Source organism: Prionailurus bengalensis, chromosome D1 (assembly GCF_016509475.1).
Source record: "Prionailurus bengalensis isolate Pbe53 chromosome D1, Fcat_Pben_1.1_paternal_pri, whole genome shotgun sequence".
In the NCBI taxonomy this organism is placed as follows: domain Eukaryota; kingdom Metazoa; phylum Chordata; class Mammalia; order Carnivora; family Felidae; genus Prionailurus; species Prionailurus bengalensis.
Genome location: NC_057346.1, coordinates 101,504,736 through 101,532,262, shown reverse-complemented (window position 1 = coordinate 101,532,262; position 27,527 = coordinate 101,504,736). Strand labels below are relative to the sequence as shown.

At 37.2% G+C, this 27,527-nt stretch overlaps 2 protein-coding genes and 1 pseudogene across 2 annotated transcripts; all 3 read left to right on the top strand.

The window, feature by feature from the left end:
* Window positions 1-949: 949 nt before the first annotated feature.
* LOC122482757 (olfactory receptor 5W2-like) lies at window positions 950-1,885 on the top strand. Its single transcript, XM_043579054.1, has one exon. It carries the CDS (start codon window positions 953-955, stop codon window positions 1,883-1,885), a length of 933 nt encoding a protein of 310 aa, XP_043434989.1. The 5' UTR covers window positions 950-952.
* An 8,590-nt stretch (window positions 1,886-10,475) lies between these two features.
* On the top strand, window positions 10,476-11,411 carry LOC122482756 (olfactory receptor-like protein OLF2). The gene is given in 1 exon segment (XM_043579053.1): window positions 10,476-11,411. A coding segment is annotated over 1 exon segment (936 nt).
* An 11,730-nt stretch (window positions 11,412-23,141) lies between these two features.
* On the top strand, window positions 23,142-23,960 carry LOC122484330 (annotated as a pseudogene).
* Window positions 23,961-27,527: the final 3,567 nt, after the last annotated feature.

The window sequence follows — 27,527 nt, the reverse complement described above, 5'->3', positions numbered from 1 at the left end:
TATAAAAAATAACAGAGATAACACATTATGAACACTAATATATACAAATCCAAGCCCATATAGACCACAGGCCACAGAATTTAAGTCTAGAAAAATAAAAACGAGACCACCACTCACATGACCATTTTCGTTCTCAACAGATACACACATACATAATGTGTGTGTATAAATTCAAGACTGAAGACTGTGTATCTCAGAAACATTTATTTTTCTTCGCCTTTTTTATTTGAACGGAAAGACAACTGAAAATTCAAAGATCTGCAAATTTGCACATGATAGTCTATTGTTTCCACTTCGTTTTATCACCTCTCTTTGTCTTTCAAGGTATTTGTCCTACAGCAAAAGTCAATCATACAAATGGATTCTCAGCGCTGGGTCAAACCAGTGAGGAAGAGTGATAGAATAGTTGTATAAAACATGTTCATATTTCAGTAAACACTAAAGTCAGCATACACCAAAATCTAACCCATACTAATTTTCATTTGTTATAGGCGGGATTACGGTGAGTGATAAAATCAATTACCTTTCCTCAAGAAAGCAACTTATACTTTTGTTTCTTTTCGTCCAACTCATATTATCCAGTATCTTCTGACACTCTCTAAAAACTTTGTAGTTCCTTTTATATGATTTTGGCTCTAGAGTGAACTCACAGTTCATTTGGATCTGCTACTTGACATTGGACAACAGAAGCCAAGGCAAGTAACATATCTCAAGAATGACATGTATTTAGAATTCAAGTTTATCACCTTTCTATCCCCAAAATTTTTAGTTTTTTATAACACAGCAAGGCTTCTTTAATAGGGACACTCACCGGACTCTTTTCTGACGATAAAGAAGACAACATAAAATCACGTTTTGTCTTATGGTGTTTTGGGTACCCAGAAAAGCCAAAGCCTGATCTATAATTTGCTTGGTCATTTTGGAAAGCAGTTTAGAACAATCACAAAGAAGAATGGACAAAGAAAACTGCTCCTCCTTGACTGAATTCTTTCTCTTGGGAATTACGGACAACTCTGAGATCAAAGTGACTCTATTCACCACCATCCTGCTTATTTATCTCACTAATCTCCTGGCAAAACTCGGAATGATTATTCTAATTAGAATGAGTTCTCAGCTGAAGACACCAATGTACTTTTTCCTTAGCCACCTCTCTTTCTGTGACCTCTGTTATTCCACAGCTATTGGGCCCAAAACGTTGGTAGACCTTCTAGCCAAAAACACATCAATCCCTTTCGTTGGCTGTGCTCTGCAATTCTTGGTCTTCTGTACGTTTGCTGATTCCGAGTGCCTACTGCTGGCGGTGATGGCCTTTGATCGGTACAAGGCCATTAGCAACCCCTTGCTCTACACGGTCAACATGTCCAGCAGAGTGTGCTTCCTGCTCATGGCCGGGGTTTACGTTCTGGCCACGGCAGATGCTTTGATACACACGACACTAACATTCCGGTTATGTTTCTGTGGATCAAAGGAGATTAATCACTTCTTCTGTGATGTACCCCCTCTCCTATTGCTCTCTTGCTCAGACACACAACTCAACGAATTAGCAATATTCACCATTTTTGGCTTCATTGAACTGAGCACCATTTCAGTAGTCCTTGTCTCTTATTGTTATATAATCCTATCCGTCCTGAAGATCCACTCTGCTGAGGGGAGGTTCAAAGCTTTCTCCACCTGCACCTCCCACATAACTACTGTTGCAATTTTCCAGGGGACCATGATCTTCATGTATTTCCGGCCGAGTTCTTCCTACTCTCTTGATCAAGACAAAATGACCTCCTTGTTCTACACCCTTGTGATTCCCATGTTAAACCCACTGATTTATAGCCTACGGAACAAGGACGTAAAAAGGGCCTTAGAAAAATTGAAAAACAAAATACAGTTTTAAGTATTTATAGTCTGTATATGTGCATACACCCACACACACATCGTGATTGTTGTTTGCATAAAATTATATGGTATGATTTATCTATTGTTACGGTATTTATTATTATGGTATTTTCTCAAATACTTAAAGAAATGAGTATCTGCATTAAAACTCAACCATAACAAGACACTGTATTTCCTCAAACCTGTCATGTGTCACTGTGGTCTTCAATTTATTTAAGAAACTCATTTGTGCAAAACATTCTGACTCTTCTGATTTTCCATATATTTATTTGTTTGCTTTTCATGTAAGCTTAATTACAAGTATACTTGGATTTATTATTGAGTGTTCACTAAGTACTTTTCATACATGTTAATATTTTGAATTTCATGATAAATACAGTAGGTTCCAAACTAATGAATCCTATAATCTAGAGGAATGAACAAACATTAATTAACTGAACACCCAAATAAGTCTTAAAACATTCATGAAGTAAAAGAGTTGTCAGTTAAAAATCTAGAAAAAATGTCAAAAGCTAGTGTGTAGAAGAAAGGTTTCCTTCTATGATGATGTTTACTCTCAGATCTAATTAAAAAAATCAAGCTGGAGAAAATAAAAGACTCTAGGCAGAGAGTCTAACATTACAGAGGTCCTGAGTTTCTATACCATTTTGGGATTTAAATAGTCCAACATGCAAAGGTTATAAAGAGAAGTGTAAAGTTCCTTGGTAAATTACATCATTGTACTGAAATTATCCACAAGTCTTCCATAACTTCCAAAGGAAGATTTCCTTCCTATCTTCCTCCTTCTCTGCTCTGGTTAAATGTCCCTTTTTATAATTCATAGACAATGATCTCCTTTAAGCATTTTTTAAAAAAATATTGCTTGGCTTATTGCCTCCAAAATAAGATGGTAAGTGTTCTTTGTTCAAGGATTGAGCATTACATCCCTGTTATCCAAAGTGCCTTCGTGGTGCTGGAGACAAGAAATGGCAAAACAAACATATACCCAATGAAATATTAGATAACATTTTTAAGAGCTTATTAGCATTGGTAACACAATTAACTGAGGGTATCATATGTGATTTGAATATATTTATTTTGTAATTCTCCAAAAAGTGTATAAAATGGTTGTGGATACTAAGGTAATGGATCTATAAAGAGCTACATACTAATTACATTAGAAGCAAAGAGTATTTTCCCATGTATATGCTTGGTATCTATCAATTTCATCTGTCTGTGCTCAACTTTCTGATGGCTAAAGCAATGAGTTAGCTTGTTGAGACAACATGAGTATGGCATATATTTGAGAGACTATTTAAGACTCAAGGACAGGGGTGTCTGTGTGGCTCAGTTGGTTGAGCGTCTGACTCTTGACTGACTCATGTCATGATCCCAAGAGCCTGCATTGGGTTCCACTGAATGTGGAGCCTGCTTAAGATTCTCTCCCTCTCTCCCTCTCCACTTTCCCCCCACTAGCACTCTCTCTCTTTCTAAAAAAAAATTTAAGAAAATTAAAAAAAAATTTAATTAAAAAAATTTTTTTAAAGATTCAAGGATACTCTTACCAATTACAATCACAGAAATTAAAAGTCACTGAATGTCTTAGATTTTCTGTTTGCTATTTAGAAATGCCTTTGTGTGAAAACATTTCAGAAAAGATGTAAACCTAAGAAGATTTTCTTGTTTTAATAGGGGCATTTGTGGGACCACAGTATCACAGTGGAAAAAAAATGTATGGAGCATTTTCTGTTTTTAATAAAAGGAGTTAAGTGTTTCTACCTGAATGATATTTACTCAATTAACACACACTATGTCAATATTGTTACTGATAAGCAGCAGTATGGTAGAAAACACTGTCTGAAATACATTGTCCAAAAATAAATGGGGTATAAGTAGATTGCTGGTAATTCAGGGAATGTAAATATGTCCTCTAGGTAACTAGTCTCTCTCCCTTTTGACAGCTATACATTACAACATCTAAAGACGGATTTGATTTACATATAGCAGTTTTATCAGATCTGGTTTGACCTGGGGGAAGAAAAATTTAAAGAGAAGGAAATTTTGAGTCCTATGAATGGGATTCCAAATATAGAATTGGCTAATTTAATTAAACATGGACTTCTTTTCCTTGAATATGAGGGGTTTAATAACACATCATGGGGAACATTTTTAGATTTGTTGGTGGATGGCCTACAATGACTCTTCTATCTTATTTATTTTACATGAAAAAGGAGTATCACATCAAAATACTTTATGTACTCTAGCTTACTTCAACCTTCATCATTCCTTTCCTCTGTAACCTCTATCACATCCTTCACATCCTTCTCACATATACCCAATAACTGATGGAAAATATTATTGTCTGGAAGCATCTGGGTGGCTCAGTGAGTTAAGCGTCTGACTGTTGCTTTTGGGGAAGGTCATGATCTTGTGGTCCGTTAATTCAAGCCCCTCATTGAGCTGCACGTTGACAGGGAAGAAACTGCTTGGGATTCTCTCTCCCTCTCTCTCTGTCCCTCCCCCACTCACTCTCTGTCTCTCTTGAAATAAATAAATAAACTTAAAAAGTTTTTAAAGAAAATATTATTGTCCAAATGTAGCTTTTTTTGAGTAAAGGGGAAGTCTTTAAAGATGATCATATAAGAGGCCTTAAATTTCCCTCCTCCCCAAATTAACAGCTACAGATGCTACAATTCCCTCTGAAAGAAATCAAGAAACTATCTGAGCAACTGTTATACATTGAGCAAATGAGAAAAATAACCACACTGAATCACAGAAAAAGCTAAGACAAAACTTTGCCATAAAATTTACAATTGGGAAGAAACTCCTGGCTACCAGCTTCTCCATGAGGTATGGAAGGTTTATATCCCCCCCCCCCCATCTAATGTCCCACCATTTAATAGTCCCACTAGAGGGACAGGCCTCCAAGTCCTCTGGCTCCAAAGGTCAATGAGTCTTATATCACAAGAGTCATAAGACTATAGCAAATAAAATAGGAGATGCAGCTATCACACCAGGGCTCAGCAGAGATAATAGAAAAGACCATTCCTCAGTCTTTTCCTGAATGAGATTTATTTGTACAATTTAACAGACTGAGTGTCCGGCTTCTGATTTTGCATGCTTCTAGGGGCTGACTGGGATCCTCCCTGGACACCAAGGAGCCTGTGGACATGTCCCCAACTCTCTCCCTCCTGCCAACCCCAAGTCACCAGTATCTTCCTGGAAGGAATTTGTACACATGTCTGCACCCCAGTTTTTGCAGCTGCCATCTGAAGAACGTGTTCCCAGATCATCTGACTACAATAGCCAGCAGGGTTTCCATTCAGAAATGCCACAGAATTTTGGGGGCACTTGGATGGCTCAGTCAGTTAAGCATCCGACTTCAGCTCAGGTTATGATCTCACGGTCTGGGAGTTCAAGCTCCACATTGAGCTCTGTGCTGACAGCTTAGAGCCTGGAGTCTGCTTCAGATTCTGTGTCTCCCCCTTTCTCTGCCCCTCCCCTGTGTGCACTTTGTCTCTCTTTCTCAAAAATAAATATTTTTTAAAAATTAAAAAAAAAGAAATGCCACAGAATTGTAAAATCAATTCAGGTAACTTTTCCAACCATAATAGTATGAAACTAGAAATCAAACAGAAGACAAGAACTGGAAAATTTACAAATATGTAGAGATTAAACAACATGTTCTTGAAAAAAAAACAATAGGTTAAAGAGGAAACCAAGAAAGACTTCAAAAAATCTCTTGAGACAAAAATGGAAACACCGCATATCAAAAGAAAATGCACCAAAAACAATTCTAAGTGGAAAGTTACAGTGATAAAACAAAGATCTTGGGGTGCCTGGATGGCTCAGTCGGTTGAACATCAGACTTCAGCTCAGGTCATGATCTCTCTGCTCAAGTGTTTGAGCCCCATGTAGGGCTCTCTGCTGACAGGTCAGAGCCTGGAGCCTGCTTCAGATTCTGTGTCTCCCTCTCTCTCTGCCCCTCCTCTCCTTATGCTCTCTCTCTCTCTCTCTCTCTCTCTGTCTCAGAAATAAATAAATATTTAAAAAAAACTTTTAAAAGAAAAACCAAGATCTTAAATAAACAGCCTACATTTATATCTTAAAGAACTAGAAAAGAGAAACAAACTAGGCCTAAAGTCATTTGAAGGAAATGACTAACAAAAATCAGAGCTGAAATAAGTGAAAAAGAGACTAAAAAGAAAATAAATAAGATCAATCAAACTAAGAGCTGGTTTTCTGGAAAGATAAACAAAATAGAAAAATATTTAGATGGATTCACCAAGACAAAAAGAGAGAAGACTCAAATAAATAATATTATAGCTGAGAGAAGATACATTTCATTTGATAGCAAACAATTACAAAGAACAATAAGAGACTACTATGAATATTTATATGCCAATGATTTGGACACCCTAGAAAAAGTAAATAAGTTTCTAGAACGTACAACTGACTGAGACTGAATCATGAAGAAATAGAAAATCTGAACAACCAACTGCTATTAAAGAGATTAAATCAGTATTCTAAATCCTCCTCAAAAAAGAAAATTCAGCACCAAATCCCTTCATTGGTGAATTCTATCAAAATTTTATGAAGATGTCATAGACAATTCTTTGCAAACTCTTCAAAAAATTAGAAGAAACAATACTTTCAAACTCATTTTATGAGATAGGCATTACCCTAATACCAGAACCAGGCAGAGACACTATAAGAAAATTAAAGACCAACATCCTTGATGGACATACATGAAAAATCATCCACAAAATATTGACAAACCAAATTCAACAGTGAATAAAAAAGGACCATAAACCATAATCAAGTGTGTTTAGTCCAGGGATGCAAGAATGGTCCAACATCCCTAAATCAATCAGTGGGTTATACTATTACTAACAAAACGAAAGATAAAAATCATATGATCATCTCAATAGCTGCAGTGAAAACAATTGACAAAATTCAACATCCTTTTATGATAAAGATCTCTGCAAACTGGGTAGAGAGTGAAATTACCTCAACATAAATAAAGATCATATGTAACAAGTCCACAGCTAATATAATACTCAACAGGGCAAAGGTGAAACTTTCTCTCTCACATGAAGAACAAGACAAGGATGTCCACCCTTGCCACTTTTATTTAAAACAATAGTAAAAATCCTAGCCACACCAATTAAGAAAGAAAAGAATAAAAGCATCCAAATTGGAAAGGAAGAAATCCAACCATCTTTATTTGCAGATGACATGATATTGTATATATACAAGATCCTAAAGATGCCACCAAAAAGCAGTTAGAATTAATAAAAAAAAATCAGTAAGGTTGCTGGATACAAAACTATTATACAAAAAAATGAGTTTCTTTTTATGCACTAACAGTGATCAGCCAGAAAAATAATTTTTTTAAAAAATGTCTTAACAACAAAAAAATAAAATACTTAGGTATAAATTAATCAAGGAGGTGAAATAATTTTACAAATTTCACACTAAAAGCTATAAGATATTGATGAAGGAAATTGAAGAAGACACAATTGGAAAGAGATTCCATTCTCATACATTGGAAGAATTAATATTGTCAGTATGAAATCAGATACTGTGATGCCTGCAGTTTTGTTCTGCTTTCTCAAGATTGGTTTGGCTTTTTTTGTTGTTTCATAGAAATTTTAAGATTATTTTTCCTACTTATGTGATAATCACTGTTGGACTTTAGATAGGGATTGCTCTAAATATGTAGACTTGTAAAATGGATATTTTAGGTAGGATGGCTATTTTAACAATATTTGGTAAGGACAGAAAATTATACTTTAATACTTCTTAACTTTGTAAAAATTGCAACAAATAAAGCACACCAAATTGTTTAAAAAAGCAAATAAAACTGTGGTGTTCCCTAAAACCTCTTCTATGTACACATGCACCTATGATCTCTATTAGTGGAAACAGTTTTCAAAACTCATATTTCCTCTTCTTTCTGTTACCCACTTATCTAATCACTTAAAATACCAACTAATATTAAATTAGGCATTATTTGTGAAAGTCCTGGTATTAGGGCTGCAGGGTATACAAAAATTAGCCAAGAGTAGCTATTATTTCTCAGGAGCTTACAATGGAGTAAAAGACTGAATGAAATGAAAATATATGAATGAAATATCTGAATGGATGAAATAAAATATCTGAATGAAATAAAAATAAGTCAAGAAAAAGTGCTGAATGGAGTGGATGTTACAGGCATAAAATAATTGGAATCCTGTTAGGTAACATGTGGTTGAAAGAATGCCATCGAATACGATTAATGAAAATATAAACATTGAGGAACTTTCTACTTCCTTTTTTTAAATTTTTTTAATGTTTAGTTATTTTTGAGAGAGAGAGAGTGAGCAGGGGAGGAGCAGGGAGAGGGAGACAGAATATCTGAAGCAGGCTCTGCACTGTCAGTGCAAAGCCTGATATGGGACTTGAACCCAGAACCATGAAATCTTCACCTGAGCTGAAGTCAGATGCTCAACCAAATGAGTCATCCAGGTGCCCCGATTTTTATACTTACTAAGTGGGAAGGGGAAAGAGACTTTTTCCAAAGTGAAAGAACCAGGATAAACATCATTAATAATAAATAATTAACAAATAAAATAATCATTGTATTTAACAAATTTATTAATTTAATAAAGTAAACAAAAGGAATAATATTTGAGATAAAATAATTAAATTTGAATTTCTTTAGAAGTCTGGAAGAAGATTGTATAAACTCAAGATAGCAATAAACCATACTACAAAAATCATCTCACCTTCCTAACAACAAACAATTTGGTGCAAGTACAAAGAATTGGTCTTTGCTGAAGTTGTCGGCTATGTTCACCAGGGAAAGTGCAGAATTAGAAATCAAATTAATCACATGTTTGTTTAAGTGTGAGGGCAAAGGCTTGAGAGATTTCAGTCCCAAATGACACTGAGTAAAAATAAAATGCAATCTCTAGTATTCAGCTACCAGGGGCAAGTACAGAAAGACTTGCTCATCACAGGTAGGTTTCTGAGTCACTAAATTTAAAGAGTAAAGAATAAAAACCTTGCATTTGAAAAAATGAGGAATCAAATATTTAGGACATTGTAAGTGATTTTTTTTTTTACTTACTTCCTTTGGGTAATAATCTGCAATCTGATGGCAAAAATATGTACTTCTGGTAAAAGAGGGTGTTTAGAAGTAATTTTATTTTAAGTTTATTTATATATTTTGAGAGAGAGAGAGTCCAAGCAGGGGAGGAGCAGAAAGAGAGGGAGAGAGAGAATCCCAAGCAGGCTCCCCACGGTCAGCACAGAGCCAAACAAGGGGCTCGATCTCACAACGATGAGATCATGACCTGAGCTGAAATCAAGAGCTGGACGTTTAACCAACTGGGCCACCCCAGTTCCGCTTGGAGTAACTTTCATTAGTAAATGTATAGTTTTACCTAAACCAAAATAAAGAAGAAAAACTTTTTTTTAAATCGTGTGAAAGGGTACATGCAAATCTAAGATATTCTTTTAATTTTTAAAAACAATAATAATTGAAATATCACAACGCAAATACTAATTTATATACATCTAACCCCATATGAACCACATACCATATTTACTCCAATCCAAAGCAAAATAAGACTATCATTTATATTCCAATTCTCACATATCAATAGAAAGACAGGTGCCTGCACACACATACATATATAAACAAACAGAAGCCTATATATGAAAAATATAATTTCTTGTTCAGCTCTATTTTTGATGAAAAAGTTAGGTTTAAATCCAAAGAGATGTAATTGTATATGTTATTTCTCTTTTCATTTGTTTTTAGCATTTTTCCTCTACATGAGCTTTGGTACCAGACCACCATTTGTGAGTGTAAGTAATAATAATGTGGCAAAACAGTAAAAATGTTGTATTGTTCATTACTTTTATTTTTTCTTCTATGAATTTTTTAAGTTTATTTATTTATTTTCAGAAAGCGTAGGGACAGTGAAAGCAGGGGAGAGAGAGAACCCCAAGAAGACTCCGTGTTGTCAGCACGGAGCCTGATGTGGGGCTCAAACTCACTAACTGTGAGATCATGACCTGAGCCAAAATCAACAGTCGGATGCTTAACTGACTGCGCCACCTAGACACTCGTGTTCATGATGTTTAAATAAGAGATCTGTTCATGATTTCCAGTTTTAACACACAGGCTTGAACAAATCATGGTTTTTGAAGAACACAGTAAGGGTAATCACTTTTAGGCTCAATTTGATATTGTTTTTCAGACATAAAGCTGTAAATTCAGCTTTGCCTTTAGGTGTAACTTATATTATGTTTGATCTGTGATGAGTTTTCATTCATGATTGCTGAGATAAAGCAGTGAAGGTGCACACAAGTCATATATTTGGTGGGTGATATGCAAATTGATAATCAAACTTTAAATTCTATCACAAACATGTTAATTTTGTCAACAGTATAACAATGAAATGTTTCTGGGCTATTTTCTGAGGATAAAGAATATAATATCTGAAACAAAACCTTTCTCATGTATAGATTGTATTTTTGTGAGTTTCGAGAGGAATTAAAACCTTGATATACCATTTCTTGATTATTTCGGGAGCATTTTGGAAGAATAAAGAAGAATGGATGGAAAAAATGGCTCTTCTGTGAATGAATTCCTTCTCTTGGGAATTAGCAATAACCCTGGAATTAAAGTGACCCTATTTGTCACATTTCTAATTGTTTATCTCATCATTCTTATTGCAAACCTCGGGATGATCATGTTAATTAGAATGGATTCTAAGCTTCACACACCAATGTATTTCTTCCTCAGCCACCTCTCTTTCAGTGACCTCTGTTATTCTACAGCAATTGGACCCCGGATGCTGGTAGGCCTCATTACCAAGATAAAGTCAATTCCTTTCTATGGCTGTGCTCTGCAATTCTGGATCTTCTGTACCTTTGCTGATTCTGAGTGCCTACTGCTGGCGGTGATGGCCTTTGATCAGTACAAGCCCATTAGCAACCCCTTGCTCTACACGGCCAACATGTCCAGCAGAGTGTGCTTTCTGCTCATGGCCGGGGTTTACATGGTAGGGCTTGTGGATGCTTCTGCAAATACAATATTAACATTCAGGTTATGTTTCTGTGGATCAAATGTGATCAACCACTTCTTCTGTGATGTCCCACCTCTCCTTTTGTTATCTTGCTCAGATACCCAAGTTAATGAGTTAGTGATATTCACCATTTTTGGCTTCATTGAGCTGATTACCCTTTCAGGGCTCTTTGTGTCTTACTGTTAGATCATCCTGGCAGTGATAAAGATCCGCTCTGCTGAGGGGAGGTTCAAAGCTTTCTCCACCTGCGCCTCCCACTTAACTGCTGTTGCAACTTTCCAGGGGACCCTGCTCTTCATGTATTTCCGCCTGAGTTCTTCCTACTCTCTTGATCAAGACAAAATGACCTCCTTGTTCTACACCCTTGTGATTCCCATGTTAAACCCTGTGATTTATAGCCTGCGGAACAAAGATGTGAAAGAGGCTCGGATAAAACTTAAAAATAGGAAGTGGTTTCATTGAAAACTTATATGTACCTATTTTTCTCCCAATCTTACACTATAATTTGTGAAGTTCAAAATTGTTTTGATTAAAGTGGTATGATCTAGGGGTGCCTGGGTGGCTCAGTTGGTTCAGCGGTTGACTTCAGCTCAGGTCATGATCCCGCAGTTTGTGAGTTCGAGCCCCGCGTCGGGCTCTGTGCTGACAGCTCAGAGCCTGCAGCCTACTTTGGATTCTGTGTCTCCCTCTCTCTCTGCTCCTGCCATGCTTGTGCTCTATCTCTGTCTCTCAAAAATAAATAAATGTTAAAAAAAAAAGTGGTATGATCCAACAAGTATTTATACCATGTTCCTGCCATAGCCAAATGTGTCATTTCTTTAGTACTCCATGATTCATTTTATGTCTTGAGCTTATACTTGGTATTCCTTATTTATGGAAAATTTATGGACTCCTAGTTTGCCCAATTTGTGTTTCTACAATCTATTTGTGCATGGATCTAATTTCCTATATGTTAGTGAGAGTTTTCTAAGTACGTAACGCACTTCTATGTGTTTTGTATCTTATGATGAATCTAACAGTTTTGTGTTAATGAATCTTGTCATCTAATGGAAACTGATGAAGTTTTGCGGTGATGGTGGGGGTCCAGAGCTGAAGGTCAAGAAAGGCTTCTTGAAGACGTCCTTTGCACAAAAAGGTGATTTTTTTTTTTTTTTAAGCTCAGGGACAGGACCCATGGGCTAGAAGAGCTGCCTGGGACCCTGTGGAAAGACTGGTTCTATACTTGGGAGTTGGGAGAGGGGGGAGGGGAAGTCAAGGGGAAGTTTTCAAAAAGATTTCATATGCTAAAGAAGACTCCCAGGATACTGGAGGCCAAGCTGTTGTCAAGCTTAGGTTGTTTTTCCCTCCAGCAAAGTATTAACATCAAGACAGTAGGGAGATCCTGGGGAAACTTTTTACTCTGCCAGCCTCTAATAGTTGTCAATGGACTGCAGTTTATAAGGAGATTGAATTTTACCTGCCATTTCCTTCTTGCCTTTGTTCCCCATATCACTATGAAGGTGTGATTTTGAGGTTCCAGGAAAGGAGTCTACAGGTTTCTGGAGATTAGGCTATTAATAAAATTGCCTTTTTCTTGTAATCTATCAAGACATGGAGACTCATGTCCTGCTTGACTGTGATCTCCTTCAGTTTACCATTTGTTTTCTTTCCTTTCCTTTGTTCTTGAGTAGCCAGGAGTGCCTGTGGAATATCACACATATCCCACCTTGGTGGGAGGGGGGGTGTTAGCTCAATTTTGCCCTCAGCCTGCCTACATAGGCTCTCTCATCAGAAGTGACAAATGTTAATTAAATGATCATTCAAATTATGTATAATAAACTGTAATTATGCCATAAAATAAAAACAGAAACAAAGCACAATGTTCAATTATAGTGAAGAATGTTGAAAAGTTCTTCCTGGTAATGGGAACAATCTGGGATCTAAAAGATAAGTAGGAATTAGCTGAGAGATGCACTAGATAGAGAAAACATTCTATGCAGATAGATCAGCAACTAGAGGGTCCCCAGGGGAACAAGACCACATCATTTCTGTGGAACTTAAAGAAAACCAGTATGGCTGGGCTATAGTGCTACCATTCACAACTCAGTCACTTCCTCCAGGGGCTTTCCTTCCCTCTAGCACTCGCTAAGCTTGGGTCCCACACCACCCTGAGCCTGGGAAGTTTGTTGAATCTACTCTCTGTTTCCTAAATCATTACCTTCAATGTGGGATAATGAATACCCAGAGTTTAAGGATTGGATATTTTTATCTCTTTCCTCAAGCCCCACTATAGCATCTGGGTAAAGAAAAAATGAAAAAGATCCAAAAAGTTAATTGTTATTGAATGTTTATTCATGGGAAGTAAAAGAAAACATCATTGAGATCAAGTATGTGCCTTAGATACACGTTTTTTGAATCATATATGTAAGCACAAAAGTAGTTGTGGATGCCAAATTCAAGGGAAGGATAAAGACATGCAAATTACTTGGAAAATAATTAACCCAGAGGGCTCTTGCCTGGGTGTTTACCAAGATATTTGCAACTTGGCTCTGCTTTAGTCTGCTGATGATCAAATCACTGAAGTGATTTCTTCAGTAAGTCTGGATAAAAACAGCTCTTGCAGGAACAAAGAAAAGTCAGGGACACTCTTAAATGTTTGCTACAATTACACAACCTGAAAATCACTCAGTCTAGGTCTACCTACGTGCCATTGTAAAGGGCTTCCGTGAAAACATTTCAGATTGCCAGCAAAGCCCAAGTAGGACAATGAGACTCTTCTGTTCTCCAGGGTGATATTTTTTCTGGGATTCTGAGACATGGTAGGGGAAGGTATAAAGATAAAACAAAGAAGAAACAAACAAAGAAAAGGAACAGGGGATTCTTCTTTTCGTTAAGATCTCTCCTCAGTTTTCTTATGTTTTATTTGAAATTTAGATTTAGACTCTAGATATGGAGCCAATATTATAGGTCTATTTTTTCTTAAGGGTTCCTTATTCTGATCAGGAATGGAAATCCCTAAACATAAATGTTACCAGTGATGAATGATTAGAAAATATGTATAATGATAGAAACAATTGGCTCCATACTGGGGAAAATCTGGTTAGGGAAATTTATTAAATAAAAAAAGTACTAATTCTCACAAATTGGTAATTGTGTAGCTCTTTCTTAAGAGGCAGCAAATTTAACCTAACTTGAACTCTGCAAACATGCTGGGAACTGGAAAAGGAATGGTAGCAAAATTGGGTCTGAATCTATACTATCAGTTCACAGTGATTGTGACCTTCGACAAATCATTTTCCTTCTTTGGTCCTCAGTTTCCACTCTATCAAAAGAGGGTTTTAAACTGAATGATCTTTATTGTGTATTCCAGATACCACATTTCATGCTTGTACTGATATGATTCTATAAATGCGTAATGTATAAACCCGCTTCTATCTTTGGGGAGATCTTAAATATAACAGATGGATGGGACTACAGTACAATCCCAGGCTAATCTGACCTGAAATTGAATTGGCAATGATCGCAGATAGATAGCACTGATTGCAAGAGCCCTCACCCCGTTAAGGTGGACCCATTCAACTGATTTTCTATTTTTCATATTCTTCATTTTAACTTTCAGAGACATCCCATATAAAAGAGAATATCCAACTTTTATGTATGTATGCATGTATTTATTTATACTTTTTTTTTGATGTTTATTTATTTTTGAGAGAGACAGAGCATGAGCATGAGCAGGGGAGGGACAGAGAGAGAGGGAGACACAGAATCTGAAGCAGCCTCCAACCTCTGAGCTGTCAGCACAGAGCCTGACTCGGGGCTTGAACTCAGGAACCGTGAGATCATGACCTGAGCCAAAGTCAGATGCTTAACAAACTGAACCACCCAGGCGCTCCTTGAATATCCAACTTTATTAGTCATTAGGACAATTATGGACTCTACATAACAGCTAAAATGAAAATGACAGACAATATTACCTATTAGTGACGATATAGAAACAGACACAGGATTCGTTCACTAATAATGTGTAACTCTAGATTGGCATACTGCTTCGGGAAATTGTATGCTAATATTGGGTAAATATAAATTTTACACACACACACACACATTTCCTATTCCTGGTTTTATACACAAGATAAATAAGTGTATCTCCATCAGAAGACATGTGTAAAAATGTTCACATTAATATTATTGGAAATAGAGGCACCTGGGTGGCTCAGTTGTTTGAGCATCTGACTTCGGCTCAGATCATGATCTCACATTTCTCCTGAGTTTGAGTCCCACGGCGGGCTCACTACTGTAACCTCAGGGCCTGCTTCTGAACCTCTGTCCTCTCCTTCTGCCCCCTCCCCCACTCATTCGCATGCACGCACTCTCACTCTCTCTCTCTCTCTCTCTCTCTCAAAAATAAATTTAAATAAATAAATAAATACTTGCTGTCTTTTCAGGGGTGCCTGGGTGACCTAACTGGTTCAGTGTCCAAGTCTTTGTTTTGGCTTAGATCATGATCTCACTGTTAGTGAGCTCGAGACTCTCCCTCAGGCTCTGCACCCATATCATGAAGCCTGCTTGGGGTTCTTTCTCTCCCCCTCTCTCTCTGCCTCTCCCCTACTTGCTCTCTCTCTCCCTCTCTCTCTCAAAATAAATGAATAAAATTTCAAAAAACTACTGTAATAAAGCAAATGTCTTTTTTTAACCTGTAAGCCCTTCTCATACTGTTTTCAGCAACAAGGAGACTTAGTAAACCTGGTTTTCCTTGGTACGGTTAGCATGCGCTGAGCTTATTCCCAAAAGGTCAAGACTCACAGCCATGCAGCTACTTTCTGAAGGAGAGACTTTATACACAGATAGCTGCCTACATCGATTATTGTGGCACCAGGGAAGGCATTTAGATACAATTGTTTTCTTCACATGCTTGTCTCTGGTGTCTTGCATTAGAACGGAGTAATTTTCTTTCATTATTTTCGAAAGCCATCTTCAGTGAAATAGAAATCCTTTGAGATGTTAATCATCCAATTTTTAATAATCATATGGTCCCTAAAGCTCAGATTTTAATGGAAGGGTTTGAAGGGAACTTAGCATAAATGGTGTATGGGGCAGTCAAGTGTAGGACGGTAAATTTAGGTTCTATCTAAACAGAGTGTAACCTGAAGGGGTTTGTCATCCCTGGAGACGGAGAAGCATCTGATGAGAAAATGAGTTTGGGAAGGAGTCATATAAAATGACCAAGTGATGTGAAATGTTGGAGTCTGGTAGGGAAAAGTCAAGACAGACTTCTTGAATTACCTTTCGTGCAAAAGGGGTGGTTTTATTAAAGCATGGGGCCAGGACCTGGGGGCAGAAAGATCTGCCCTGGGGTTGTGACCAGTGACTGATTACATACTTTCAAGTTGAGAAGGGGTTAGGGATAATGAAAGTCTCTAAGAAACTTGGAAGCAAGGTTTCCAGACCTTGAGGCTAGTCAAATCTTATTCATGAGACCCTTGAGATGTATATCAGTGGGCCATAAGCTTGGAGGATGCTTGCTAACATAGATTTGGGAAGGTAGAGATAAAGGAAGTTTCCAAAGGAATTTGTATATGTTAAAGACTTACAGGAACCTAGAGGTTGGCTAATGTCAAACTAAGGTTGCCTTTTGCCTCTAGCAAAGTACTAACACTGAGGCAGCTGAGTTCCTTGAGGAAGGTCACTCTGCCTTTCTCAAGCACTTGTCAGCCTGCTCTAAGCTGTACGGAAAATGATGTTTTTCTACATTTCTTTTGCCGTTGTTCTCCACATCACAAGGACAAATCCCATCCCTTTAATATGAATCAAAGTAGTAAATAATGGTAGTAAAGTTCAAGGGTCATACAATTGCATCTAATGTCTTCACTCGAATGGGTGGCAAATTATCACAATTACTTAGTTTGAGCCTGGCATCAAATCATATCTCCTAAGGCAGTGAATTCTGTATGTTTGTATTGGTATCATCACACACAAAATAATAATAAAAATGGAAAGGTTATTGAAATGTATCACACAGAGTCATTTTTCCCAAATCAAGAATACTTTAATGATTTTAATCTATGATGTCATCTAGATTTATAGGAACCATAAAAAAAGAAATGCTATGCCCGTTTCTAGTTCCCACTGAGGACTCAGACAAAAAAATTTCCTGGAATATTTTTGCCCATACGCTGGTAATGCTTACAAATTCATAAATTATTCTTGAACCCACAGATCTGGCATTTACTTCATAAATGAATAACATAACTGCAATAGGGCAACACGTAGGGCAGGAAAACATTCCTGTACACGGCACTTAACAATAGACTTTCATGACACATATACATTTGTGCCTGTTAGTGAAGGAAAGGCATTTCCTTCTATTCTTCAAGTTCTTCTTGCTGAATTAGGAATTAAATTCACATGAGACAGATTAACAGGAGAGGAAAATAAAAAAAAAAAAAAATACAGTTTTATTGTGTGCTCACAGAGGCCAAATAATGAAATTGAGATCTAAAGAAATTACCAAAGCAGGCAGCTTTTATATTATTTTTATGAGGAGACAATAAATCTGTTAAGGAATTGGCAGGATAAAGAGAATTGAATTTGCAGTCTTCGATTAGTAAGAAACTCTAAACAGAATTTGGTCTGTGGTAGTAGATTGCTAAAATGTAATAAGGGTTGTTTATACGGCCTTCCAGGCTCTGAATTTCCTATACTTGGTGATAAGGATGTGTCTTTACTTCCTGGTACAGGGAGGGTACCTTTCCCATGGGAGATTTACTTCCTGTTTTCAGGAGCACAGAGGAAAGTCAGAGGATCCTCGCACAGGCCTTCTCTTAAACAACTTTTATTTAATATAATCAGTATGCCAAAGTGGCACATTTTGGGTGGCCGCCATGACACCCACATTAGTGTCCTACAGTGAATCACCTATCATAGTGTATCACGTGGAACATGGCCACTACAGTGAGTACTCCCCAAGATTGCCACATGGTGCGACTTTAGGGCCACTACATTACTTATATTTTGGGGCTACAGTTGACACGTCGTGTTACATGGGTTTCAGGTGTACAATATAGTGACTCAACAAGTCTATACGCTATGCTTTGCTCACTATTACGTGTAGCTACCATCTGTCGCCATACATCACTATTATAATTAATACCATTGACTGTATTCCCTACATCTTATCTCTCATCCTTGTGACTTATTCTTTCCATTACTGCAAGCCTGGGTTTCCCACTCCGTTTCACACATTTTGCCCGTCCTCTCCTCTGGCAGCCATCGGTTAAATGTGAAATCTAAAAACCAAAACAACAAACAAAAAGCAGAATCAAACCTATAAACACAGACAACAAACTGCTATGTTACTTATTTTCTATGTGTTCCCTGGATTTGTGCAATACAGCGACCCACTGAGCAATAATATTAACGAAGGGTTCTGGCTAAGATGAATAAAATAAGGCAGATTCTTTTCTCAGTCTGCAAGCCCTTCCTATTGTTTCCATTGAAAAGAACAGCTTTAAATCCAAATGACAGCCCTGCCTTAGTTTAAAGCTAAAGTTCTCTTTTCTGCTTATTATGGATCTTTGATAAGAAATACAATTGCTGAGAAGTCTGTTTTGCTTGCTGTTTGCTACGAGCATTGTGAGGCCTTTCCTGAACGTAACCCGCTGTGTAGTAGAATGGGTTGTAAACCTTCCTAAATGTAGTCTGATATGTGATGGAATGAGTGATTGTACATAAACTAACCGGCATTTCTCGCTTCTGTAAACCTGCTTGCTTAGCACATTCCTCACCTACCCCCTTCCCCCTTCCCCCTTTTTTCCTCCCGCCACAAGTAACAGACAAAGCCTTCCCGCCAAAGGACAAAGGACGCCCAATCAGAGAACAACAAATGTCCTTACTTTAAAATCAACTAATCAGGCCCCTCATAATTTGAAACCTCCCCTGTGCTATTTGTCTCTGTCTATAAAAACGCTGTACCAACCCTGATCGTGGCCTCTTGCGTCACCGGCGACGAGTGCGCGGGGGACCAGGTTTGAACCTGCAATAAATGACCCTTGCCGCTTGGCTTTGACTTACGACTCTGGTGGACTTTTGTGGGAGGTTTCGGAACTTCGGGCATTACACCATCTGCCCTCCGTCACCTGTGGCATCTTCTCTTGATTTACAAATAGGACTTGGATGGTCTCTCAGCTTTTTAGAACTCTAAGAATCTGTGGGTTGCTGTTTTTGTAAATTTGAGGTAAACACACTAGAACATTTCATGACAATAGCTCAGAATTACTTCTTCTTAAAAGAGATACTTTATTTTTTATGACTACTCTGTAGTTGGGAATATTAATAGGAATTAATATTAACAGGAAATGCTTTGGGTCAGACAAACATGATGCTTAGGGAACTTCAGTTTACTAATTACATCTGTATCATATTTTCAGTATATGTATAATGAGATTGTTAAGAGACAGCCTAGGAAACACAATATTAAAAATGTATGATGATATATATGGAGATCAGTTAAATACTATATGAAAAGCACAAAGTTTTGTTAAGAACTCCACAATGAATATATATATATATATATATATATATTTTTTTTTTTTTTAATGTTTATTTTTTGAGAGAGAGAGAGAGGCAGAGCACAAACAGGGCAGGGGCAGAGAGAGAGGGAGACAGAACTCTAGGCTCCAGGCTCTGAGCTGTCAGCATAGAGCCCCATGTGGAGCTTGAACCCACAAACCATGAGATCATGACCTGAGCCGAAGTCGGATACTTAACCGACTGAGCCCCACAATGAATTAATTAAATTCACACCTTTTGCCTTCAGGAATTCAGTGTTGAATGAAAAGATGCTTAGAAGACACATGTATGAAAATGAAGGTAGAGGCGTTTTTATGGTCGGAAAAAATGGAAATGTAGGATTCATCTCTCTGTCCCAGTGAAGGATTTCAGTGAAGTCAGGGAACAGCAACATGTTTGGACAAAATTCAGGGATGGTGGAGCATTATGTTGATAGCTGTCCAGGAGGAATTTAAATATACTTAAAATTCTAGTACCTCCCAATTTTCAAATCACTACCATAAACTATGGCACATAAGGGTTATTTTTGGAAACAAACAGAACTTGGCTTTGTTGTTGTTAAAGCATCATCCCAACACTTTTTTTTCTTAAAGAATTGTCCTTGTACAAATGAAATATATTTGCAGGAACAGGTCTCAAAATATGTTTATTTTTACTCTGTTGAACATCCACCAGCCTTACAATAAGAAAATACTTAAAATTTTTTAAATGTTTATTTATTTTTGAGAGAGAGAGAGAGAGAGAGAGACAGCACACGAGTGGGGAGGGGCAGAGAGAGGGAGACACAGAATCCGAAGCAGGCTCCAGTCTCCAAGCTGTCAACACAGAGCCTGATGTGGAGCTCAAGGTCACAAACCACAAGATCAGGACCTAAGCTGTAGTCAGACTCTTAGCCAACAGAGCCACTCAGGTACCCTCAATAAGAAAATATTTAACACACATTTACCGATTTTTTACTAATGTAAATATTTGTGTCCAGGATTATGGGAATGTAGAAAGACACACGTATGAATAGATAAAAATCATATTCAATAATGAGTATATTAGGAGTAATGGATGTTATACAGTCATAATCATTGAAATGAGGGTGAACGACATATAGTTGAGGGGAAAGAACCAGACAATGACTAATGAAAAAAGTAGTATGAAAGACTACCAGATTTCTAAATGAGAAGTGAAGGACCTATTTCAGAAATGGAAGAAACAGGATGAACAATGAAACAGATGAAAATTATTAAATAGGTCTATTTGAAATTCATTAGTATCTGCTTTTACTAAAGGAGGTGTAAGATTCATGGTGACCATGAACATAATATTGAAATAAATTGTTATTTTCTGTCTTTGATCAATTTGGTGATAAGCATGAAAAGTTCAGCCTTTGCCAAGTTGAGACACCATTCATCACGGAAAATACATAACCACAAACCTAATTAATCATGTTCACGTAATGATGAGTGAAGACAGTGGCTTTTGATTTAAGTCCCAACAATCACAACGTAGAAAATAAATACAATCTGCTATGTGTATGTACCAGAGGTAAGAACAGAAACACCAGTTTCAAGTAAGTTTCTGTATGATTAAATTTAAAGAATTATAGAAGACATATTTTTTTGGAAAAATGAGAAATCAAGCATTTAGAAATTTGTAAAAGAATTACGTTGTACCTGCTTACTTAGTTGAATTAACTGCAATGTAACTGCCAAACAATTCTATTTCTTTGTTTAGGTGTTGGTGTGCAATTGTCGTTCATTTGTCGTTTGTTCGAAAGGTAAAATAGAGGCATCTGGGTGGCTCAGTCGGTGGAGGGTCCAACTCTTGATTTCGGCTCAGGCCATGATCCCAGGGTTGTGGGGTCGAGTGTCATATCAGGCTCCATACTCAGCATACTCTCCCCTTCTGCCCCTCTCTCCCCACCCATTCACCTTCTCAAAATAAAATAATGTAAAATTAAATTAGTAAATTAAATTTAAATTAAATTAAGTTAAATTAAATTAAATTAAATTGCTAAAAACGAAAGGTGAAATGAAATGGGGTCATTTAGGTCAAGGGTTTTTTAAAGGGAGCCGGGAGGCTATTAAGAAAATAGGCCTTTCTTTTATTGACGTGAGGAATCACAATGATTGATTTGCAGATATTGAACCAGCCTTGTATCCCAGGTATAACTCCCACTTGGTCGTGGTGAATAACTTTTTTTTAATGTATTACTGGATCCAGGTGGCTAATATCTTGTGAGACCTCATCAAAATAAAAAGCTTCTGCACAGTGAAGAAAACAACCAGCAAAACTAAAAGGCAACCGACAGAATGGGAGAAAATATTTGCAAACAACCTATCAGGTAAAGGGTTAGTATCCAAAATCTATAAAGAACTTATCAAACTCAACACCCAAAAAACAAAGAATCTAGTGAAGAAATGGGCAAAAGACATGAATAGACACTTCCTCAAAGAAGACATCAGATGGCCAACCAACACATGAAAAAATGCTCAACATCATTCATCATCAGGGAAATACAAATCAAAACCACAATGAGATATCACCTCACACCAGTCAGAATGGCTAATATTAACAACTTAGGCAACAACAGATGTTGGTGAGGATGCAGAGAAAGAGGATCTCTTTTGCATTGCTGGTGGGAATGCAAGCTGGTGCAGCCACTCTGGAAAACAGTATGGAGGTTCCTCAAAAAATTAAAAATAGAACTACCCTATGACCCAGCAATTGCACTACTGGGTATTTATCCAAGGGATACAGGTATGCTGTTTTGAAGGGACACATGCACCCCCATGTTTATAGCAGCACTATCAACAATGCCCAGAGTATGGAAAGACCCCAAATGTGCATTGATGGATGAACGGATAAAGAAGTGGTATATCTATACAATGGAGTATTACTCGGCAATCAAAAAGAATTAGTTTTGCCATTTGCAACTACGTGGATGGAACTGGAGGGTATTATGCTAAGTGAAATTAGTCAGAGAAAGACAAATATCATATTATTTCACTCATATGAGGACTTTAAGACAGAGAACAGATGAACATAAGGGAAGGGAAGCAAAAATAACATAACAACAGGGAGGGGGACAAAACATAAGAGACTCTTAAATATGGAGAACAAACAGGGTTACTGGAGGGGTTGTGGGAGGGGGCGATGGGCTTAATGGGTAAGGGGCATTAAGGATGCCACTCCTGAAATCATTGTTGCACTATATGCTAACTAATTGGGATGTAAATTTAAAAAAAAAAAAAAAAAAAAAAAAAAAAAGAAAATAGGCCTTGGGGAACCTGGATGGCTCAGTTGGCTAAGCTTCCAGCTTCAGCTCAGGTCATGATCTCGTGGTTTGTGGGTTTGGGCCCAGGTTGGGCTCTGTGCTGACAGCCCAGAGCCTGGAGTCTGCTTCGGATTCTGTCTCCCTCACTCTCTTCCCCTCCCCCACTCACACTCTGTGTCTCTCTGTCTCTCAAAAACGAATAAATGTTAAAAAAATTTTTTTTAATAAAAGGAATAAAAAGGGGGAATTTATCATGGATAAATCTAAAAGAGTCAAATTATGAACTATAATTTTCTTGAGTGTTTTTGTAAAAGTTTGCAACAAGAATGAAGAGGAAAGTCAGGGTTAATTGATCCCTCTTGTCTGAATTATTTCCCTTGGCTATTACCAATAACTGGACACTGAAGTGGCCTTATTTACCATGTTTCTAGATATGTATCTCGTTAATCTCCTGGAAACTCTTGGAATGTTCTTTATAATTAAAATGGATTCCCAGCTTCACACACAGATACTTTTTCGTCAGTCACCTGCCTTCTGTTACCTCTGCTTTTGCATACCAATTGGGCCCAAGATGCTGGTAGATCTATTTGCTAACACCAAATCAATTTCCATCACGGGCAATTCTTCATCTTCTGTATCTGCAGATTCTGAGTGTCTACTGTTGTTGATGATGGTCTTTGACTGGTATAAAGTCATTGGCAACCCCTTGTGCTCCCTGCCCATGGCTAGGATACTTATGGTGGGAATGTCAGCTGCTTTGATACCCCTGACATGAACATCCCGCTTATGTCTTCTGTAGGTCATATGATTAATCATTTCTTCTCTGATATCTCTACTCTCCTATTGCTATCTTGCTCAGATGCACAGGCCAATGATTTTGTTATTTTTAACATTTTTGCCTTCATTGAATGGAGCACCCTTTTAGGAGTTCTTGTCCCTTATTGTCGTATCAGTCTTGAAGATTCACTCTGCTGAGAGGAGGTTCAAAGCTTTCTCCACCTGCACTTCCCATTTAATGGGTGTTAGAGTCTTCTGGGGAACTATGCTTTTCTATAATATATTCCTGGCCAAATTCTTCCTCTTTCCTGGATTAACCCAAAATGAACTCTTGGTTTTACACTCGTGTGATTCCCATGTTAAATTCTCTGATTTATAGCCTACGGAACAAGGATGTGGAAGAGATGGTGGAAAGTTGAAAAATAAAATGTGATTTTAAGTAAATAGTCACATAGTACAAATAAATATATATTTATATACATACACATGCAAATGCACTCTTCTGTTTTCAAATCTCCTATTATACTTCCATGGTATATTATATTATTAAATTGTCTCAAATACCTTAACTAACATAGTATCTTACTATGCTACTATGATGCCAATATTTAGGTACCCTATATTTTATTGTATGTCTCCATTTTAATTCAGTCATGCTTAATATTTGGAAAATTTATCAGTCTTCATGTTAGTGTGTCAATTTTGTATTAGTTGTTAATTTTATGCACTAATTTAATTATTCTAAGAGCCATTAGTGTTTAGTATACACCTGTTGCACTATAGGTGTCTTGCATTTCATGGTGATTCCAGTAGTTTGTATACTAATGAGTTCAATAATGTAATTAAAAGAAATAAAATTAATTCATTAATCTTACAAATTATTCATGATAAACTCTAAATTTCCCTGAAGTGAAAAGTCAAGATACTCTCAGTTCAAGCAAAATGTCTACCTCTAGAGTGCAGAGAAGATCCTCTGAAATTTCATTTCAGATCAAAATGGTGAAGAGGGATACAGTGGTGATGGGGTGAAGAAAGAAATCCAAATGAAGAGGTTATAATTACAGATCCTGAGGTGGGCAGGGCAATGCCTTCTCAGAGATTATGTAGTTGTAGGGGAGCAAAGTTTTTCCTTTCTTCTCTTCCTGGTTCTCTGACTGATCTAATAATTAGGTGCACACGCACCCCAATGTGTCCAGCAGCACTATCAACAATAGCCAAATTATGGAAAAAGCCCAAATTTCCATTGACTGATGAATTGATAAGGAAGATGTGGTTTATATATACAATGGAGTAGTACTCAGCAACCGAAAAGAATGGAATCTTGTCATTTGCAACACCATGGATGGAACTCGAGTGTATTTTGCTTAGCGAAAGAAGTCAGTCAGGGAAAGACAAACATCATACGATTTTACCCATACTTGAAATTAAGAAGCACAACAGATGAACATAGGGGAAGGGAAGGAGAAATGAGATAAAAACAGAGAGGGAGGCAAGCCATAAGAGACTCTTAAATAAAGAGAACAAGCCTAGTCTTGCTGGAAGAGAAGTGCATCGGGAGATGGGCTAAATGGGTGATGGGCATCATGGACAGCACTCGTTGAGATGAGCACTGATGTCATATGGAAGTGATAAATCACTGGGTTCTACTCTTGAAACCAATACTACAATGTATGTTAACTAACTCGTATTTAAATAAATAAATTTTAAAAAGCAAAAAAGATATTAGATTAACAGGAGAAAAACAAATTTAATTTCATAAGTACACGATCTCATAAAAATATAAAACTCAAGTAACCAGAACAGGTAGCTTGTATATTTTTTAGACAAAGAAACGATATATTTGGGGTTTTTTAATGTTTATTTTTTCTGGAGAGAGAGAGAGCATGACTGGAAGAGGGACAGAAAGAGGGGGACAGAGGATTTGAAGTGGGCTCTGTGCCGACAGCTGCTAGTCCAATGTGGGCTCAAACTCACAAAAGCGAGATCATGACCTGAGCCACAGTCAGATGGGTGGGTACTTAACCAACAGAACTACCCAGGAGCCTGAAACAATATATTTGTGAAGAATTGACATGACAAAGAAGTGTGAGTTTGGATTAGTAAATAAGTAAAGAGGTAACAGTTTGTTTATGCAGATTCCTCAGCCTTCAATTCCCTCTCTGGTGAAGAGGATGTCTCTCTTTCTCCTGGTACAGGAAGGGTACCTTTCACATAGGAAATTTATTTCCTGCTTTCAGGAGGACAAAGGAAAGTCAGAGTGTCCTTCTTGCACCTGCTGTTTCTTAAGTAACTTTAATTTAAAATAATCAATAGCCAAAGTGGTATATTTTGGGGTGGCTTATTCTGCCCCCCCCAAGATGAAATTGAGAAGGATAAAAGTGCAAAGTGGAGGGTCCTGCTAAAGTACCTCCTTGTGTTGAAATTCTCAATACAGTCACTTCCACTTGGCTCTTCTTTCCTTCTTCTGCCTTCCCATTCCTGGTCAAATGATGTTCTTAAATTGTAAATAAGGTTGAGTATCATCCTTACCAATCCAGTGCCTTTATCATGTCTGGGACACAAAAATTGAAAAACAAATAAATAATAAAAACCACACACCTAGGGCATCTGGGTGGATCAGTTGGCTGAGCATCCGACTTGGCTCAGGTCATGATCTTGCGGTCCATGAGTTCAAAACCACATTGGGCTCTGTGCTGAAAGCTCAGAGCCTAGAGTCAGCTTTGGATTCTGTGTCTCTTTTCCTCTCTGCCCCTCCCCACTCATTCTGTGCCTCTCGCTCTCTCTCAAAAATTAATAAACATTTAAAAAAACCCACACACCTGATAACATTTTTGTTTGGGTTGTTTTGTGTTTGTTTTGCTGACACTGTTTTTGAATGTTCATTAGAAATTTTCAGAACATAATTAAATGAGAATATAATATATGTTTTGTATATGTATTTAATAGCTTTTATGAAAATATTTATAAATGGTTGTGGATACTAAATTAATGCCTATATAAATACTTATATTAATTATATGGGGAGTAAAAAAGCATTCATCTATGTCCTCCCTGGATGTTTTCTTCTTTATCTAGCTCTGCTCAAGTTTTCTGATGTCAACCACTAAAAGAATCTTACTGAGAAAACATGGATATGGCTATGTGTTTGTAGGACCATGTAAGACTCAATGCCATTCTTAATTACTATTAGAATTATACCCCTAAGTAATTATAACTGCCCTTGGTGAAAGAATTTCAGAATGGAAGCAAACGTCCAAAGGCTTCTCTGCTTTTGAGAGGGGCATTTATGGGAAACTGACAAATTGGGGGGAAAATATGGTGGTGGAAAAAATCAATGGGAAGGCTTCTTTTGGGAAACAAAAGGTTTAAGAACTTCCATTTGTACCATATTTTCCCAATTTATCAATATACTTTTGTTAATCTTTCTTAACTTTTTGAAATGCAGTAAAGTCAAAACAAGTCAGAATCTTAGTGGGTTGATCAGAGGCTTCTCATTCAGAAGTTATAAATATGGCATCACCCTTCCATATGACATATAACAGTAATATCATGTAAAGATTGATTTGACACACATACTGGCTTCTTTAATCACATCTAATGAGTGTGAAGTCATAAACCAATTAAATGAGATATTTTAAGCTCATCTAAAAATGGAAGAAACCAACTTGATTAACTGTAGGCTTCATCTCCCTGAATTTATGTAATTAGAGAGTGAAAAATCACTGTCTCAGAATATTGAGTAGTAGCTTCATGACTTAAATAGGAACTTAGGGCAGATGGCTGAACTAACCCTTCCATGTGGAATTCTACAGAAATAGGGAACACATCAAAAAGCTTTGTGGTCTATTCTGGTTCATGTACTTCCTTCCTCACCCATTTCCTTCCACTCTCTATCTACATCACAATGTCCCCACACATCCACCAGGAACTGATGAAAGAATTATTATCCAGTATTACCATACAAGTGACTATTGATATAATAGACA

Coding starts and splice junctions, on each gene's coding strand:
- LOC122482757 (XM_043579054.1), top strand. CDS start 953: ATGGACAAAGAAAACTGCTCCTCCTTGACTGAATTCTTTCTCTTGGGA.